Consider the following 20,934-nt stretch of genomic DNA (forward strand, 5'->3'; position numbering starts at 1 on the left):
AGTGAATATAATGACTTCGAAAGTTAAAACGCACGGGGCCGAACGCTGGAGAAACACGCTCAGTTCCTGAGAATCGTCCGTCAAAAATTTTGGCAGCCATGATAAAAGTGATCCATCTTTTCTGACCTCGTCGAGGCCCTAATGCCAAAACCACCTTCCTATTCCACGGGATTATCCTACGTTCAGGGCCTAAGACCCCCCCCCCCAAAAAAAAGCAGGTTAAGGTAAGGCCAAGAATGCGCACGAAGCTTTTCTTCCATCAGCGCCGTCCCTCCACTTAACCCACCAGCATCACCGCAACACCTGCGGCTTCCTTGGCAATCTGCAGCAAGCGACAATTCATAACCTTCATCCGGATCACACGATCTGTTTTGAGTCTGCATGCATGCTTTCGCCCGCGCCGCATGAGCTTCACGCTCCGCTGTCACTTTCATGTGACGTTGACACCGCACAAGGTGGCTTCCACGGACGGCTGTGTGAATTTCACGCTCCGCATGCGAGGACAAACGAACTGGAGACATCGTATCTGGATCATACATGAATGGTTTATTAAATATCTAACCCACATCAAGGTGAAACATTTGCTTTGATTGGAATTCTTTATCAGTGTAAGGCGTTACGAAATCATATATATATATATATATATATATATATATATATATATATCTATATATATATGGATTGCAGTTGACGGTCGTTGGCGTTTCTGCGATTTAAATGACCTCCAACAGTGAGCTGGAAGTCCTTTCGGACCGTATGCAACACAACTGACAGGGCACAGGATGACAGGTTTACTGATCTGAAACACATCAACAAACATCCGAAAACAGTCACTTCTACGTGAGTGGTACTCCAACACAGACAGCTGGCTAAATGAAAAAGGGCCGTGCAACAAGTATGTCTGAGAAAGGGGACAGCAATTATAGATGTCGCCCGACAGCAGGTGACGGTTGCACCTTCTCGGCACGAAATGAAAACATAATTCAACTCATCACCTACAACAGTGGCGACGAAGTGCGACATCGCGGGAGACAGTGGTGTCGTCAAGACTGGAGGAATCGTACGTGAAACCAAACGCGGTGAAAAGGGACCACAAACTGCTCGGTCATTGTAAGTTGTCTAGCAGCATGTCTCTTACACAGTACAGAACCTCTGACCCGCCACATGCAGTTATTTTTTCATGAAACTGACCGAAAGACAGAATTGGCTCTAGGTGTGAACCATCATCAAGCTCATCAGGTAGTCGTAAGGGAATCCGATGGTGGTGTAAACCGAAAACTCCCCCTACTTTTAGGTCATTTCTGAAAAAGTCCCATATGTGGCAGGTTAAAATGCAGTCATGTTTTGCTGTTCGATAACGGACTGTATAGACAGGACACCAGACTCAGTGCAACTTAGTTATCTATGGAACATACACTGGGCCGGAAACCAGATAAAATAAACACATCAAAGCAACACATTACTTAGAAACGAGAAAGGAAACATCACGAGTGGAAATGGCAGTGCTATCGTCGAAAGAGGGTCTCGACATATGTCCGGACTAGACTACACGCACAGTAGGTGATCGCGGACTAGACCAGCCATCCAAGAGCACAGAAATCAAGGCACATACGACACAAATGCCTCCTACCCTGAGCAGCCCTCACACGGCGGTCGCGCGCGCCCCGCCGAGCCCCACACGGCGCACAAGAACGGCCAGTCCAAAGCAGAGAAGACAAACGAAATGTAACGCTCCGCCCCCAGACGCGAGCTCCGCGATATCTTGCCGCATGTGGCAACCAAATGGCTAGCGTGGCCTGCACTGACAATTTTCACCAAGCCACAGGAGAGTGAAAGTGGGATGCGTCGTCACGTAAGCGCCCCGCGACCATGTTTCTCGCGTCCTGAAAGCACGAGTTCATTTAACACCGCCCCATTGTGCACTCACATCCGAGGTGAACGCGTATCGACGTCCACGATGCACAGTTTCGGCCGGGCTGCTCTGCTTCAGACCTACCACACATCGTCTGTCAGAGCCGGAGACGGTTCTCTTCCGCGCCGCCGCCGCATGCCCCCGGTCCCCACCCGTCGCTCTCCTCCGCCGCCGCCTGAGCGGCCTGCACGCCGCCTCGGACGCCGCCCACTAGAGGTCGCCGGCGTGCACCTGCGCGCCGCTGTCCACCGCGCACTGGACGGCCGCCGGCTGCGCCAGGCCGGAGTGCATTTGCGAGTGCTCCTCCAGCCGCGCCCGGTTGCTGAACGCCTTGCCGCACGCGGTGCACGTCGGAAGCTGGCCGTTGTGCTTGCGCACATGCAGCCGGTACGTCTGGTAGAGCCGGAACAGCTGGCCGCAGATGTTGCACTGGTACGGTGTCTCGCCAGTGTGTTTGCGGCGGTGTGCCTTCAGGTGTGAGAGGTATCGCATCTCCTTGCCGCAGATGTCACACTCGTAAGGCCGCGCGCCCGTGTGCACCAGCATGTGCCGGCGCAGACTGCTTGACTCGGCGAAGCCCTTGCCGCATAGGTCGCACGTGTGGCGGCGCTCCTTGCTATGCGTGCGGCTGTGCACCTTCAAGTGGGACGAGTTCTTGAAGGCCTTGTCGCAGAGCTCGCACTTGTGCGGCCGCTCACCCGTGTGGATCCGCATATGCGCCTTCACGCTGAGCGCACGCGTGAAGTGCTTGCCGCACACGGCACACTGCGCCGGCGACTGGGAGCGGCGGCGTGGCGGCGCGCTGCCGGCTGGCGCGGCCGCCGATGCGGCGGCGGCGGCGGCGGCGGCCGGCCGCGCGCCCTCCAGGTGCAGCTCCATGTGCCGATGCAGGCCGGTGGAGCGCGTGAAGCCCTTGTGGCAGATGGAGCAGGTGTGTGGGCGCGCGGCCGAGTGCGTGCGCCGATGCGTTGTCAGGTAGGCGGCCGTGGAGAAGGCGCGGCCGCACTGATCGCACGCGTGCGGCCGCGCCGACGAGTGCGTCACCTGGTGGCGGCGCAGGCTGGCCGCGCACGAGAGCACCTTACCGCAGAGGTCGCAGCGACACGGCTCGGGCGCTGGCTGCAGCTGCGCTGGGGTCAGGTTCGAGTCGTGCACCAGCAGGGCGCAGTCTGCCGGTACCGGCGCGCGTCACACACGGCGGGGGAGAACCCCCTGGATGGCGTAATGACATTTTACAAGGCGCCGTCCACAGACTGACGCAGCCACTCGGGACGACCACCAGTCCGCCAGTACAAACAGTTGCTTCTATGAATGACCCACCCAAGGAACAATGGTAAACATACCAAACATAAAGATTTGGATAAAAACTTAACCAAACAATATCAATAACTAATGACAACAAGGGCATGCTTGAGGAGAACAGCTACAAAGGAAGCATGATTTTGGCTCACCAGGCTCATTGATCACGGCCATCATGCCGAGCTGCAGTGGGCTGGACTGGTTGATCTTTATGCCAAGTGCGGACAGCACATCTGGACAGTTATCCTGCTGGCTGCCATTCATGGAGGCAGGTGACTGGCGTTCCCACTCCTCTTTCACAATAATGTTCATGCCCGTGGGCATCATATCCACTGATGCCGGTAGCTCCATCAGCTGAAGAGGAGAATCCGAGGCCATTGAGTTTTTCTTTGCATCTATAGCAGACTAGGGGACACTGCCAACCTGCCATTTTCATTTGATTCTCCAAATAACTGGTTTACAAAAAATCACACAAACCATATCACATACACATCAACAATATATGCATATAATAACTACATTGTCAAAGTTATGCAATTTAACACCAGCAGTCTTACATCATGTCAATATGGTACCTGGCAAATACATTCAAGAAAGGATGTGCATTTTAAAATGAATGACAGCAGCTAAAAATGGATATGACAAATACTTCAGAAATGAAATGGGCTAGCATAGTCAATATCAACAGACTAACATCAGAACAGGGTTAAATGATCATGCACAGATCACAGCAGGATTATGAATGGTGTTTGAACTGTTTGAACTGTATGTGATCACTGAGTCAGAAGTATCGATATCAGTGCTAAATATGCGGAGATGACCATGTGGCAAGCTTGCATGGGGGCAAACATCATATAATTTGATGTAAAAGAGTGTACACTGGTGGGAACAAAAACATGTGACAAGAACATGCAGCTTGTCTAGCCCAATCTTACCATGTTTAAGAATGTTTGTTTGGTTTTGTGACTATATCAGCATTGAAAACCTTACCAGAGTTTCTCTTTACCCAAAAATGATCTTCCACTTCTCTAGCTCCACAATTATACACTAGCCCTGTTATGACCACCCTACATGGTATAGGTGGCCTGTCTGAACTTGTCAATGCTCACAACTTAACTACAAAGCATTCAGCATTTTTAAAAACACAGCATTGTTCAACACCCAGCCTGGGAAGTGCTTTCCCAATCCAGGACACACACACCAAAAGGGTTAGCATGGTTAAAGAATCTGTTCTGTAACCTACAAAATGAGGTTGGCTAAAATAACCTGTAAACCACAATTTGGTTACAATATGACAGCACCAGCCCTGATTCACTTCTTCACCAAGATGGCTTGAATAATTTGATCTTGTTAAATGATGTCTTGTTGACTTTATGTCTTGTCTTGTCTTGTTAATGTCTTGTTGGTTTTACTTTAATAAGATCACTGAGAGGATAGTAGATCTCATTCCTAAAATGTGGTGCAGTCTTAGGCTTTTATGTACCTTGGCTGCAAATAAGTTAATGATATTGGAGGTGAACATTGCTTATGAAATCTCCTACTTATCTTGATAATTACTAGCAGTGGGAAAGGCTATCCTTTAATAATTATTTAAGGAGATGCATACTTAACCCAGGCCATTATCCAAACAACAGTGCGGAACACTCAACATCTAAAACAATTCAGCAGCATATACATTTTACATATATAATGTTCTAATATTATCAAGCTGATATTGACAACATGATAGAGGAACAAAATTAACTTTGAAGTCAGATACCACCAATGAGCTGTTTGTGTTAGCTGTAGCATACAAATGGTATTCCATCTGCTGATTTTGCAGAAAGTGTGACTGGTATCACAGTTCATTTTGGAACATGAATTAAAGATAAGGCAATTTCCAGATCAGATGCTACCATTATATTTATACCAGCTTGCTATACCAGTTTCAGGCATTCACTAGTTAGTCATAAAAAGTTTTAATTTCAGTCTTTTTATTTCATCAGAGAAAAACTTGTCCATCCCTTCCAGCTTTGCATGAACCTGTAAGGACTATGTCTCATGGCTTCTTAACATGTCTAGTTCTTAGCTATGGTGATATAGAACTGATCTGCTTTCACACTGACCTAACACTGATACCAATAGTTACAAAAACTAATGCAGAAATGAAAAAATGGCTGATATCAGGAAAAAAGAAAAGACAACACATCTAGTGTTGAGACCAATGGGAAATCATTTCATCTATATCAGTATGCAAATATAATTGGCTCACACCTAGCTGTATAGCTGAAATCTGTGCTCAAACAAGCACAGCCCTAATCTAGCCACTCCTGCTGCCGCACTCACAATGCCACAAAGTACATCGTGAAACCTGGCTGATACTATGCTTAAGCTCACCATTTACTCCCACGATATGACTACAATCCTAAACTGGCAAAAAAAGTACATAGCTAGGCTACCTACATGCCCACATGGAGCAAGAACAATTCCTAAATAAATCATCCTTCACATAACAGCGATGGTTAAGATGGAAGCGCGATCAGTACATCCAAGCCAGTCGCCGCCCCTTACCAACCATCACAGACCCAATCTAAACCAGATTGCCTTCGATGCCCAAACGGCAACTTATGCGACTCGAAGAATAAGAGACCCTTACGAATCAAAATCTACGCGCGTTCTCACCCCATTATGTTCCACATATACCTTAAACTGCCCACTCAAGGTTGGCGTCAATGGCGCGTGAACCTTTAACAACATCCAGCAATTTGCTAGACTGGCTGCTACGCAGCCTTCTATGCGACAGGGTCGAACAGGGTGAATGGGCCGAACTCCAACCCGCAAAATCACTGGTAAATACTGTAGTAACGCATTTATAAGCATCTTTCGAATGGATTTCGTAAACTTATTTTATAAGCCCATTCACGTGTGTCATTCGCGGAGCTCGCAAGGCTAGGTAAAGCGGGGGGGGGGGGGGGGGCATGTGGGCGGTCGTCGGGAGTTCGGGCGGCCGTCGGGAGTTCTGTTACAGTGCGATTAAGCATTTTTCATCGGACCTTTTACGCATGTATGAGGACCTCGTTGCCCTCGTCGCACAGGTGTTAAGGTAGTGCAAATAGACGTCCCTTGTACCCGGAAATCGTGCCTGCAAACGCTAGACATAAACGATTCGACCTTTGTATTTTTCACCGGCCCTGATCGCTGCATGGCTGATAGAAAGACAAGATTTGAATGACGCTATTATGACGCCATGTATACCAAGGTGACCCTGAAATACCCCCTGCGAACTACTCTCCCAACTCTCGCGGGTTCAAAAACTATAGACATTTGAGTCTCAAGAAGGGCAGGGCTGTGAACTGCATCGAAGGTTTGTCAAGATGGCCATGTCAGTTAAAAATCCTATAAAAAGGTGGAACCAAGGCTTCCTAAGGGGGGGGGGGGGGGGGAGGCACTCACATAAGGAGCACGCCTGTGCATCCCTGCTATTAGTCGAGGTTTTGTGGTGCCTCTTCATCCAAGAATATTTGCAACCGAGATCCTCGAGTGGATTAATACTTCATGTGAGATCAACCTGATGCACCAATTTGACTCATAGGCAACCTGCTACCGCAGTGCTCATGGTGACGCCAGGCGAATTTCACTGGATTCGCTCACAAACACAAGGATGTTCTCCAAATGACTGCGCTGTTTCTACACTATAAAAGGTTGTTGATCCGAGATTCGTGCGTGAATGTATTCGTTGAGGAGAGTCACACAACACGTTCATCCTCAGCGTTCACGAACACTTCAGAAATCAGTGGAGGCGGATTCGCCAACAGTAACACGGAACGACACAGCAGACCAGGTGACCCAGGGCAAATCCCACAGAGATTTGGCAAATACCGCACCAGTGATGGATCCAAGCCGAGACTTATGAATCCTGGTACACACTTATCCTTCGGAGAAAGGTATGTCGCTCGACAGGGCGGTGCGACAGGGAGGCACAGCCAGGGTGGGGCTGGAGGGGGGAGCTCTGTCTTTTAAGCTCGCACCTTTTCAGTTACAGCAGTTTCACCTGTTTCGGCTACAGCAGTTGGCCCCTCGTCGAAAGCCATTATTCAGCGTAAACATCACGATGGATAATATCGTGGGATGCAGTGCCATTGAGTAAATACATTCAAACAAGTCAAACTTGCGATCATTTTAGCTTTTCTCATGATGAGTTCCCACTGAGCTTCAGCTTCCTCCACCCCCACCCCTGCTTCCTAACTTAGGAAAGCCTTGACTGCACCCCTCGTACGGGGCACGTTCACGCACATCTGAACCATTACAACGGAGTCGGGCAGTCCGGCACGTGCCCGAGTAAACATATACCAGATAGCATGAGGCTCTCCAGCTCAGCAGAAGCCGCAAACAACCAACCAGCAGTCAGAAAACTACCAACACGAGCGCGGACCAGACCAATGGTGTAGCGAGCGATATACGTTTCGGCTAGCGGCAACTCCGTGCACGTCAGACAAGCTGGAACACCTGCTCTACTGCCAGGGAGGCAGCCTCCGACCCAATGAACGTTGGTAACGAGTCAGAGGTTGTTACAGGTTGCTTCTCCAAAAAATGTTTCCGGTAAGTTCTAGGCGCTTTAAGCTGCTCGAAACTCTGTCCAAAGAGGGTCATAATAAGCGGTAACGAGTCAAAGCTTTCTCGTGTTACGACAGCCAGCTAGGTGAAGTTACAAAACAGGTTAGCACCTCGCGATATGCCGAACAGCGGAAGATAGTGCTGACACACCACATGGTGACGCCCTTCAACACGAATCAAATACTGCACTGCATAACACCACAGACACCATATTGGTACAAATTACCACGCTAAAGAAGCAGAATGCTTAGCTCCTTGCATTTCCATGATTCAAAACTTTCGTCAGCAAAAATGTGGGGCAGGTCAGATAGCAAAAGTACCCTTCTACACGAAACCACTACACCCGTTCACATGAAATACTAAGTACGCCGCTCTGAGCTCATGGAACTATTGGGAAAAGGTTTCGTACTCTTGGGTGACCACTGGCCATTTCACAAATCGGGCATTCGATTCGGACACTTTTGGGCGAGAAAACTTCGATGGGATGGCAGGCTGGCCACGGTAGGAGAACCGATCAAATGTCTGAACATGTCAAAATCGAGAGAAAAAAAACGCTTTCCCCTAAGCGATTATGTCCCACTGAGAATGCTGGTAATGCTGGTAATGCTGCCGGTAATGCAGCTGGTAATGGGCGCTTTTAGAAGACAGTGCATGATTAGGTCTTTAACGAAGCAGTACAGTGATGCGTTTACAATCAAAGCATGCCATGTTAACGGAGGTGTACGGGTTGTCGACATGAAGGGAATGCATCTGTTGCAACTGTACAGGTTTCAAATAGTTCAGGCATTAGAAGAACTACCTCATGACGATGCTTTGGAGCTTTAGGGCGCGTTGCTGCCAGTAAGGGAAGCTACCTCAATGCTCATTTAATATATTACTTATGAATCATCACAGAAACTTCGTCAGCTTTCGGGAAGCCTGCAAAAGGCAAGCATATCCTCGCGGATATGAATACTTGTTTCAACAGGTTGCGCTAATCGGCAATCCCCTCGACGTTCAAACGTTGTTTTGAAAAAAAATTGCGAGCCATCCCCAGCGACATGTTACACACCCCTGGGAGCTACCATTATGTTCCACGTATTTCAGCATGGGCGTGGGAACGGTAAGGACAACTTATACAACATGGCCTCCCTGATTTTTAAGAATGTTTATCGTTATCGCTACACCGATGCACACAAAGAACCAACGCCAAAATTCCACTCCCACACCTTCCGATGCGTTCATGCGCGTATGTAATTCAGACCGTCAATCAAATTCCACGAGTTCAGTCAGAACACTCCATTTGCTAGCTTCTCTCAAATGCATTCACTTGCTGACGCTGCTGTTTGCCACAACAGCCGACATGACGCGACGCAGTTTTGCAGTACTCAGCGACCACATGCCTGATCCAGACCGACCCATAGCACAGGTGCAAGAGAAAGAGGACGTACCGACGCGCGACAGCCATGTTTGGCACAAATGGGGCCCACACAGAGGCTTGGTCTTCCCGAAACAGACACATACAGCGATGCAATTACGGCGCGGCCGATGTTTAAGCGGGGAGGTGAAATTTAAAATGCGGGAAGCGCACCTAAGGATAACTACGACTACGCGAAGCCACACGCAGACCTGCGATATTGCACTGCTGAAACGGCATCGCGAATCGCTTAACCCACGCTTTTAAGGCATCGCAACAGTTTCCTTTCTAGATTATGGCGGAAAAGTCTATGAAAACCCTGCTACGTGGCCAAGAAACTCGGAAAATTGTCCCCGCTTTGCGATTCTCTATAACTCCCTCTTTCCCTGCCTCCTCCCCAAACTCTGTCAGTTGTTTCACGGGGTACAACACTACTATGGTCACTGACATCGCCATCACGACCGTCGACCGTAGCGACAAAAACGAAACACAAGTGGTGCTGCGCGCGCGACTCGATCGCCAATGCTGACTGACTAAAGCATAAACTACCATGCTTGACTCTCACGTGGGGCACCACTGTTCCTTACATCCATTTTAAGGACCGCACCCAATGCAGCTCATCGCAACAAACGACATTTGATGAGGACGGTCGAGTTATTCGGCCTTGCGTCTGGATGCTTGATCTGTATCACGTTAGATGATCTCGCAGCAGTAGTCATCAGGCGCCCGGCTCAATTGGAAAGGTTCGGAAACAAAGCACCCGTGTCTCGAGCGCAGATAGACAAGAAAGCACGGCACGCACTTCGCCTTCGCTGCCGGTGCTGCCTCTCAAACTGCCTTCGTTCTTTCTTTCCCGGGCCCCTGACGTTTTTTGATTCCCTCGTTGACACCACCCTCGCCGCCGTTCATGCGCACATCACACCACAGCGGCGAGATCAGCCCGCCAGCGGTCGCTCGCGCCCGCCACGGCCTCCCGGTCCGCTGCGGACACTGCGCGGCGCCCGGCCGGCGGCCGCGCGCCGCGGCGTCAGTGGCCGGTGTCTAGTGCCTCCATGGCGCGGATGAGGGCGCCGTTCTCCTGCGCCAGGTGCTGCTGCTCCCGTCGGGAGCGGGCCAGTGCAGTCTCCAGCTCCGCTATCCGCCGGTCCCGCTCCTGCAGGGCGCGGTGCAGCCGGCGGTTCTCCTCCTCCAGCTGCTGCGGCGGTAGCGGGAGACGCCAGGCCAGAGCAGCGGCGGCGGTCGGAGCCAACGGTCAGTCGGAGTCAGAGGAGAAGGTAACACAGAGCCACTGAGTCAGAGGACGAGGTGGTGGCGCAAAGCCACCGAACAGGATGGTGTGCAGGCGGAGCCGCCGAGCAGGATGGTGTGCAGGCGGAGCCACCGAGCAGGATGGTGTGCGGCCGGAGCCACCGAGCAGGATGGCGTGCAGCCGGAGCCGACGAGCAGGGTAGTGTCCAATGACTCACTGAGACAAAGGAGGCGGTAGAACGGCAAAACGACTGGCATGATGCGTTCTTCGATCAGGAACCCTCGCCACGACAATCATGTCACTGAACCTCGCGCCGGACCACATACACAAATATCTCCATCCGGCAAACACCCATATATCGTCTTTAATACTGTAAGCTAAGAGGGTTGCATATGTGTTCGCGACGGTCCTCGGGTGGGCAGCATGTGCGCGCTTCCTCGACGTGCCGTCACCTCCCCCCCCCCCCCCCGGTGACTGACCTGGTGGGAGAGGGCGGTGGTAGGGGCGCAGGACCGCAGGGCCTGGCCGCCCGGGCCCACCCAGCCCTGTGAGCCGCCCGCCTGGTTATCCTCGTCGTCCGCGTCCAAGTCCGACGGACTGCCCCGGAAGCAGTTACGCGTCAGTTACACCAGAGCTGGGTCCTATGGAGATACGGCTGGACACCCATGAAAACTAAAAACAATAACAAAAACTGTAGCATCATTGCTGAGGGCAGGCACTTGCAATAGCTGTAGCCAGCGAATGACTGAAGTGACGCACGGGCAGAGGTTCACAGAGCAGCGTTTCACAGCAGTGCACAAACCATGAATGGTTAAGTCGCTATACCGAGCCCATGTACGGCAACGCTACCGTCCAGACTCCAGACACGTCGCCAGCGGCGTTAACAGCCATACCCGTACGACCCACCCCGTGCGTAGAGCGAACCTCTTATTTCTGAACGGCTTCTGGAGGGGCCTGGCAGAAGGATCGACACCAACCATGCCGCCCGCCGGGTCCGTGAACTCGTTGTGCTGCGTGTTGCGTCGCGTCTCGGCGCACATGCCCTGCGCTAGCGCCTGATCATCGTCCTCCTCGTTTGTGCTGCCACCTGTCGACTGCCGCGCAAGATCATAGTTGACAGCTCCGCCGCCGCGGAGCTCCACGGGTGGCACCGAGTCTGAGGGGCGGTGCAGTAAGCAACGGTTCAGGGCGTACGCCACAAGCGCTCGCACAACAGGACGACCGCCAGCTGCCCGTACACATTGCACTCACGCTGACTTCAGTGGAGGGCATGTGGACGACGCCAGTGCTGCGCCGCTTTTCCCTGAGCTTCCTGCGGTCCCGCTGCTGCTTGCCTTTATTCATGTGGCTGGGCCTGGAATCACCGACATCCGCTGGGTCAGCGTCGCTGAAGAAGAGGCGTTCATTCCCAAACAGACATAAAACACTGAGAAACTTCCCGGACATATAACAGTGTACCCGCACACCTTTGCACAGCAGATGACAAACTAGTAAATTTATTCTAATCATATAGACATCTACAGTATGCATCCGTTCCTTGTGTAATCTCCCGTCTAGAATAGACACACCGGCGAAAACAACGCCTCAAACCGCAGGTTCAATCACAGACCTCTGCGCATATCATTACCCACACTGCAGCGCAGACCAACAGCCACAGCGTAGCTGAAGCCGGCTCCGTGCCGGCGTGCACCGGGGGTCACAGGGTGCGCGCCGGCGCGGCCGGCCGCCGCCGCCACCGCCCACCTGGTCGGACGCTTGTCCTTGGCGCGCACGGCCAGCTTCGGGCTGGCGTCGTGGTCGCCTGAGTAGCCGGAGGCGTCGAGCGGTCGCGGCCTCGGCGCCATCGTCGTGCTCCACCACCGACTCCCCGGCTGCGGAGTGAGCGACAGCGGTCACTGGCAGGGGAGCGGAAGCAGGGGGAGGGCGATGGTACGGGTCAGTGGGCGATCAACCCGGTGCCGCGGGTTTAGCGAACAGCCAGATCTGTGCAACCCATGGGACACCAGTCATGTCAGAGTCGGGAAATCGGATAAACGATCGTTCGAATCCCACTATACCTAAAGTCTAGTGAACCTCTTGTTGTGCACCGGCCATAGACATGCATATTTTTACAGTTCATGAAACAAAGAGCGTGAGGCTTTAACACCACCAGAATCGAATAAATGGTAAAAAGACCCATCCAACGTGAAATTGAATGCATTGGACGTACTCAGTCTGTCCCCTGATATATCATACCATGTCCAGACTGGAGGCACTCACCCAGTTCGCTGGAGGCGGCGGCCGTCTGGTGTCCGCGCACGTCCCACTGGAGGCACTCACCCAGTCTGCTGAAGGCGGCGGCCGTGTCAGGTCCGCGCAAGTCCCGCTGGAGACACTCACACAGTTCGCTGAAGGCGGCGGGTCCGCTCAAGTCCCGCTGGAGGCACTCACCCAGTCTGCTGGAGGCAGCGGCCGCCTGGTGTCCGCGCACGTCCCGACCGCGCGCCATCCGGATCCGCGAGCGGCGCGACGACTTCTCAAAGTCGTTCTCCACGTCCTCCTGACTGACCGAACTCGACGCCATGGCTGCCGACGACATCTGACGTCACCGGCCCGCTGGTGACGTCACGGCCGTACGGTGGCGTCAGCGGGCGGACGTGAGCCAGGCCGAACTCCGGGCGACGTGACACTGTGACGATGGGGGGGGGGGGAGGGGGCGTCAGAAACAGGGGCCGGCATCGGTGACAATGGAATGGCATGCGCTCAGGTAGAAAATGCGCTGGTGGTACCGCCCGGAGCCGAGTCAGCACCGGGATTCCTCGTTCGAAGCAGAAGGCTCGTCTCGTTTTTCCGGGCTCCAGAAACCGGTAACGGCGTTGCATGAGCATCAATCATCATACCAGCGACAAAGCTCGGGTGAGCATGACGCAACGTACCGTTTACGGCATGGACGTATAATGCGGATATGCATTGGAAATGGACAACTGCTGTCACGTTTGACGTCGAAGCATGACAAGCGACTCAAATCACATCTTTCAGCCGGATGCGAATACAACTGTCATACGTATGGCCCATCTTCAGTATCGATGTAACGAACTGTGCACCATGAGGGGAAGGGAGAGACTGTTTCAAAACTACGCAAGTCCGCGCAAAAAAAGAAGCCTGTAGTGAAACGACAACCATTCATTGCTGATCCCCAAACCGGTTTGCACATGACCAGCACCATATGAAGGCTGCAAAAGCTTTGCACTCCTCAGCTTACAAGTTTTAGTAGAAGAAATCAGGTATTCGGTGCACCTCAAGTTCTGAGGTAAGTAATGGACGACCTTGCGAGGGTTGCCTGCCCCAGCTGCCGCTGCCCAAGCCGACAGCTGTCACAGCAGATGTCGCACAATGTGGCGCAGTCCTAGCTGTCTTGAGATCAAAACATCTGACCAATCAACAGCAGAACCATCGCAGTACTTTGTGATCCACCGTATGACAGTGGATGGTGTTGCCGTGACACCCAATCTTGCTCGGTCTTGGGTGCCGTAAACCGATACTGTGCTGACCAGCTGGCTGCACTGTCGCCTGCGAAGACCAGCAGCTCGAGAGTACTGAGGAAACCTTGACATCAGCCGGATAGACGACTGTGAAAACTCAACCCACCCGTGCGAGATGCTTGGGAACTTCATTTTCTCAAACACAAAACGACTAATACGTCTAAAACCCCTTATCGCGCGAACTCTCGTCCGCACGTCAGTGATCACTTGCCACGCAGTGCGAGCATGGGGAGAGGCACCCAAGGAGCTAGGTCTTCAGGCAGCTCCGCTAGTCACCGCATCGCGTGCGTCCCGCCCCAGCCGCCGCGCATACCAGCCGCCGCTGCGGCGAGCTTGCGCTGCAGCCGCACCAAGCACGGCCGGCCCGCCGTTCCGGGAATCGGCCGGCCGCGCCGGGCCTCATCTGCAGGCATTTATGCGCGCCAAGGCCGACCAAAATTCTGTCGGGCGTCCTTTCCCGATACGGTTGGGAGCCGGCCGTATCGGGTCGGCCATCGGCGGCCAAGCGGGCCACCGCCGTCGCTGCAGCTGTCGGCCGTGGGCCTGGCGGCGGCGGCACACACGGCCCCGGCCAGCGGCACGCAACAGCCGGCCGGCCGATGGCTGAATGGAATACTTCAGTCTGAGCAGGCGGCGCGGCCGGCACGGGACGAAGAGGAGGGGGGGGGGGGGGGGGGGCTCCCTTGTTTGGTGGACAGTCTGCCGCGTCCGAGGACAGTGACATTCGGCTGCGTAGAATATTTGCGTTGACATGAAACCAGAAATATATATTTCGCCGACATCTACAACGGGTACATCAGCTTCCACAATTGTTGTGATATTCACGTCGGTAACACACAGGAAGGAGCCCAATGCAACAGCAGAAGTGGATACCGCGGTCACAGCCGTTAACGCGTTTTGAAGAAAAAACGTTTGAGGGAAACTGGTACGAGAAACATTGCACAGAGCCAACACAACTCAATTTGACCAAGATACGACACTCACTGTTCTCCTTTGTGACGGCAACCAAGACGTGCTGGAGGGCCGTAGTAACATACTGACAGAGAGCACGTGCGTGCGCGCAGGTGGTCAAGAAATCTGTCGTCAGCGACCCCGCGTAAGGCAATCGAAAATGGCGATGTGGCCCATACGTTACACAACGGAGACGGGCGTAATGTATCGAACTACTGCCCAGTCGGCATGGCCTCAGCCACATCCAACGTACTTGCACCCCTGCCTCGAGAACATGCGCTGGGCTCGAATCAGCGCAATACTGAGCAACGCAGGTTTCTGACCAAGGGATGCTACGTCACACAAAGGTTTGAAAGGATTGTGGTATGCTCACTGGCAGTGGCGGTTGGCCGCTCAGGAGGGGGGGGGACAAATTGTTCCGTCAAAGACACAAATTTACCCCAAATTTGAAGATAAGGCATTTGGGTTGCTTAAGTTTGTCTTCAGAGCAAACTTAAGCAAATCAAACTCGTTTGTGCATAGGCGGAAAAACGTGCCAGTGCCATGCCTTGTGCGGCAATAGACGAATGGGGCACAGCAGATGTGAGAGATGCGCGATATTATAATGTAGATTATGTCAAAAACTAAGATGACGAGGCCAGACACCTTCGGGAGACGGCGCCAGCAGGTTTTACCAATGCGTTGGGAAGTCTACCGTTTACGAAAATTTAACATGCTGGGGTATACTGATGAAAAACAGGCCCTTATTCCCCAAAAGCTTGGCTCGAAAACGGCAAATATGGGCATGACCGAGGGCGGCGATTTTAGTCGAAATTGACAAATCTGCATTGATTTACGATTTGTGCACTTGTGGTCACAATGCCACTAACAATTTAAATATTGCGAATGGATGTCGTTTACAGTTAACAGGACTACGCGCCGCTGTAATTTGCAAGGTCCAATATTCGGTTCAAACCGTAGTGATTTGAATCCGAGATCGGTTTCAAAAGGGTGACGTTGGTCACTCTCCGATTACTGGTGAGCCTATGACGAATAGGCGCACTTTCTCCGACACAGCGGATTGGACAGCTTTGAGTTTCGTTCGTGAGTTGCGGTCCGAACATCCGGCTTTACCGAACAGTTGGTTTCATATCTTCATCTCCTCTGGTTGCTGACATCTAACATTGATTCCCAGCCGCGCTCCAAGAAGGGCGGATCTGTCGTTTGCGCACGAATGTGTGACCGTCCGCACACATCTACCCATACTTGTCACTTCCATCGTCTCGTTGTCTCCTCTGCTATAACCTGTTACTTTTACAAGTCATTGGCACTTGGTAGGCGAGAGCTGGACACAGTTTCGACCATAGCTTTTCATGCTTTTCCGCGGTTTGAAACCCTGACCTTTTGCATCCTTTTCCACGGTAATCTAATGTTGAGGTGGAGCCGCGATAATGATGCAGCGCAGCAAGAAAAACCCCCTCCGCCGTTCCCAATCTACATGCTGGTACCTTGCAACTAACATCAGTAAAGCTTCTTTAAAATTTCACATCTTGCTGATCGCTGCATGAACCGGCAATCAATGGTTGCAAGTATGGGCCTGGATGGGATTCGGTCGGGTCCGGTCGGGTCAGTAATGCCAAGCCAGGTCCGTTCAGTTCAGGTCAAGTCACGTCAGGTCACGCTGGGTCGGGCGGGCTGGAACGCTAGTTTGGAAATTTATCCAACCTCAACCACATTCGGTCCACCTGTGGTCCAGCTCCTATTAACATTCACTCCGAGTGCGACTCTTCCTCTGACTTGAGTTCAATTCCTAATAAAAGATAAAGTAGACCTAACCCCAAAATACGGTAAACAAATAGACAGTCTCAAAAGGAAGCGAAACTGTTGCTTCATCAAAAAAAAAAAACCTTCAGGTACTGGATTTTCGACATTATGAGCTTAGTCCTTATGCTGAGACATCGAGCTTCAATATGCGAGAAGGTATTGGTTAAACGACGTAAAAATTGCTTATGATGCCAGTAATCGTAGCTTAAAACGTACAGTACTGACAATATAGCCATATTTTCTCTCTTACGTCGTTCAAGCAGCACCTCTTGGTACATTAGAGGCGGATAATTCAGTATATAACTCGAGCTCATGACACGCTACTCATGCTCCAAAAATACAAAGGGGATTCCAACTTGCCACTTTTTAAACGCGTTAACATTTTAAAAAGCTGCTTGAGATTCCATGCATGGTGGCCCTTTTCTGGTCGTCGAGGGCGCCATGTCCGGAATGTCCTCCCCCCCCCCCCCCCCTGGACCCGTCGGTGTCCATTGAACACGGAATACGTAACGGACAAAGGATCTCTGGTAGACGATGCCCAATTGACTTAAAAACGCCTTCCATTTTAACGAAATAGCGTTTAAAATATCCTTATCAACGGGCAGCAATTTTGCCAGAAAAAACGAAATACCATGGACGTTCCAAACCAACTGCCAAAGGAAATTGAGCTTTTTAATACTGAGCGCGAACAGGGTACGTCTTTATACCTCTGAGCTGACCGGAAAGGAACAGCTCAGGGTTACCTCAGTGGCACAACACTAGACTCGTGATAAAAAACCCTGTTGGAATCCCAATGCTTTTAAGGGCATTCGAGTTGTGACGCACGCACGCACGCACGCACGCACGCACCCACACCCACACACACACACACAGTCACTGTGTAACAACTGACCGGAGTTCCGGCCCGGGGTTTTCCCAGCGTCCAGTGGTGTTCCCTCTTCATCTCAAATCATATCTTGTCAGGAACCCATCCACCAAAGGGGACAAAGCCTTATGAAGCATCTGGTGCAATGCGACAATATCTTTCCCACGACGTCGGTGGTACAGCGACGGCAGTTGGAGAAGACGGAGCCTCCCTAGGTATGGCTGGTTCCTAACTCCTAACAAAGTTCCTACAAACAAGGTTCCTACAAACAAGGTTCCTAACAAAGTATGTAGCTCCTCGCTGAGCCCAATCAAACCGCCCCTGATGCAGCTTGCTGAACTGGTCCCGGGTAATATTGTCGTAGTCCAAAAACGAACGTGCCATGGCCATGAACGCAGCGTGAAAACCCTGATGCTGGCGAATGCCCGTCTCATGAACGGTAACATCTGGCTTGCCTTAGAAGTCGCCTCAAGCATCTGTACGTGAAACTTATCCTGTTGTCGTCGAAACTTCCCAGGCGTATTTATGCCGGCTCGTCTAAGGTTTCGATGTCGTTCAGGAAGTAGCTCAGTCACGTGTTGCAAATGCCGACGTATATTATGTATCATCCGACCTTGATCAGGACATCGAGGCCGATCTGAAGAGGTAAGGCGGTTGGATACCTCAGGACACAACACACAGGTATCATTCGTCAACATATTGAAACCGCTTCGCCGTTGATCTGGTGAATCCTTAACGAAAGTCTTTAGCAGCGTGGGTCGCAAAAAAGACCCTTGAGGGATGTCGCTGGTGACGTCCGTCAAGTCAGACTTCGAACCCTGGACCAGCACTCTCTTCTTCTGATAGTTCAAGAGATCACTGATCAAGTGCAGCATGCTACAACTGATCCTGCGAGTATGCAGCTAGGAAAGCAACATGTTAGATGTCACAGAATCAAATGCTTCGCCTGAGTCAAAATACACTGAATCCACCAACTCTCTGTCCTCTGCGCCAGGTGCGCTAGTCTTTTACAGTTTGCAACAGCTGAGCACGACAAAGAGATTGGGGAAAATTGAGTGCCTGGCTACAAAGAGAACACGCTCCTAAGTGTATTCGATTACATGATCTCTGACAAGTGATTCAAGCCCTTCATATGGAACAGCTGTAAGCTCAACCAAAGTAATCAAGTAAGTAATAAATAAGTCATAAAGTAAGATTGCCAGTTAAGATATGTTTTAACTGGAACTGTCTCACTAAGTTTCCATACTCTGGGAGCCTCCCAGATACCAGAAATCTCCACAGAGGCATTAACAAAGGTACTAAAAGGGCATTTGCTGACTTGCTGCACTAACACCAGGCTTTCCTTGGCTGCTGGTGGTCAACACCCCACCATAGTCAAGAAGGTTTTGTATTCTTCATCTTGTGTATAGTCAAGACCTCCAAAAGGTCTTGGGGTTGGTTTTCAGGCATGTGGCCAGTCCCCTCTCATATTATTTCTTAAGGTTGCTGGTTAGCTTCCTCAGGTCAATGTGACACCACACACACATGGTGAAGTGCAAAGCATTTTGTGTCTGGGTGTGTGTTAACACAACTGTTTGTTCTTTCCCAACTACATGTACAGCTACACATACTCCTGGTATATGCAGATTTCTTATTTGACCATCATTTTTTATCATCATCATTTATAAATGATAATACCTTTATGAATCCTTAATCGGGATACCATTTACAGCATTAAAGAAATACATTTTCACCACAAAAGCCTTTCACATCACCACTGACAAATGTGGGTCATGCCTGTTCAGCCATTTACTGTTAATTTCATGGTAAGTTCCAGATTTGGCATTGGCAATTTGAATGACTCAGAATTATCAAGCATCATTGGTGCTTACAAATTATCAAATATGAAGAGAAATCAGTGTTGTATATTCCGTGTGAGCACCTTGCATCCAAAACTACCACAGCATGCTTAATAGTTCAGGGAGTGCCTTGAAAGAACCAGGGAGCCATGGCTTGAGGTTTGCTAAAGATGGGATCAGTCACCACAATTTGGCTGGATCAGGCTTCATAAAAACCTGAAGCATTTCTGAAAGGTGAAATAATTTGTCAGTCCTATTCACTCCACTTGAGTACACAATTATTGAGTCATCTTTGTCACATAACACCAATTTTCAGCTTCATCTTTTACTGAGGAGGCTTAAGATCATGGAAATATTCAGAGTTATACAAATAGCTCAAAGTTGACACCATGGCAACTGGACACTTTCACTCCAACACCATAGATGAACAGGACTTCTTGGCCTGGTTGTTGGTGGCTTGCCTGGGATGCTTCCCAATCTTCCTTACCATGAATAATAACAGTCCAGACTGTCAAAAATATGAAGCCATGATTTACATTGCCAAACAGCTTACACTTTCACTGTAATTTACAATACACTGACAACCATCAATGTTTTGGATATTGCCTGGAGCCTAGTGCAAAAGTACAAGGATTGAATGTTAGCAGGATAGTGACTAGCCTGCCAGCAATCTGACTGCCACATGCACCACAGGAGACATGGGTGAATATCATCATCAGGCATCATTGTACCAACATTTGATGATATTCAAATTGTTTAGGACCTTTTGGCACTTAAAAAGATGCATAGTTTGAACTTTGTGCTCAATTCAACCAAAATTTGGGAACCACTTTTGGCAAACTTAACCAATTACAACCAATATTTTAATTTTCATCTACTTACTCTGAAGGCTGTGATAAACTCTGAAATGGGGATTCATGAAAATGGGGAAAGTATGGGGAAAATGGGGAATGTATCTGTACCAAATGTACCAAATGTACCAAACTCTGAAATGGGGAAGTGTCACAATTCTGGGGAACATCACAAACTGAGTTGGGAGGCTGAGGGCAAAATGACACAAACTATTCACCAAAACTGCCAACATGCATGTCTCTCCCCTGACTTGGCCCACTTTCTTTTCAAACTTGGGGGAGGGGGATCAAAGCTCCCCAACCAAATACAAAGCCCTTGTCTTCTTAAGTATTCAAACCCAACATATTCGAAGGAGTTTTACAAATCAAAAGTTGGCCAGTGACTATCGCGCGTTCGCAAACAGGTACATACCTTTTGCGAAGCTGCCTCATATGCCATGCGTAGCCTTAGTCTTCTTGACAGCTGACTGGTCATTATGAGCCATAACTAACATAAACATAAAAAACTGAAATCTCAATAACCGCCCACCGCAGCCCTAATAACCGCAACAATACCGCCACAGCACAACACCTCCAGGCCCCCGTCCTGTAAACAAATGCGGCGGAGCGTCCACTCGTGACAACTACTGATGGATTGTGATCAATGCCGAAAAATC

General features: G+C 50.7%; 1 protein-coding gene across 1 annotated transcript; it reads right to left on the reverse strand.

Annotated features, from left to right (window-relative positions):
• Positions 1-531: 531 nt before the first annotated feature.
• LOC119108098 (zinc finger protein 558) lies at positions 532-20,872 on the reverse strand. The gene is made up of 10 exons (XM_037231674.1): positions 20,691-20,872; positions 13,691-13,998; positions 12,880-13,117; positions 12,193-12,320; positions 11,701-11,803; positions 11,374-11,543; positions 10,929-11,046; positions 3,364-3,565; positions 2,773-3,081; positions 532-2,718 (listed from the first exon to the last, which is right to left on the reverse strand). The coding sequence occupies exons 4-10, from the start codon at positions 12,291-12,293 to the stop codon at positions 2,123-2,125; spliced, it is 1,599 nt and encodes a 532-aa protein (XP_037087569.1). The 5' UTR covers positions 12,294-12,320; positions 12,880-13,117; positions 13,691-13,998; positions 20,691-20,872; the 3' UTR covers positions 532-2,122.
• Between the last annotated feature and the right edge of the window lie 62 nt (positions 20,873-20,934).

This window comes from Pollicipes pollicipes, unplaced genomic scaffold (assembly GCF_011947565.3).
Source record: "Pollicipes pollicipes isolate AB1234 unplaced genomic scaffold, Ppol_2.1 Scaffold_6686;HRSCAF=7923_pilon_pilon_pilon, whole genome shotgun sequence".
Classification (NCBI taxonomy): Eukaryota; Metazoa; Arthropoda; class Thecostraca; order Pollicipedomorpha; family Pollicipedidae; genus Pollicipes; species Pollicipes pollicipes.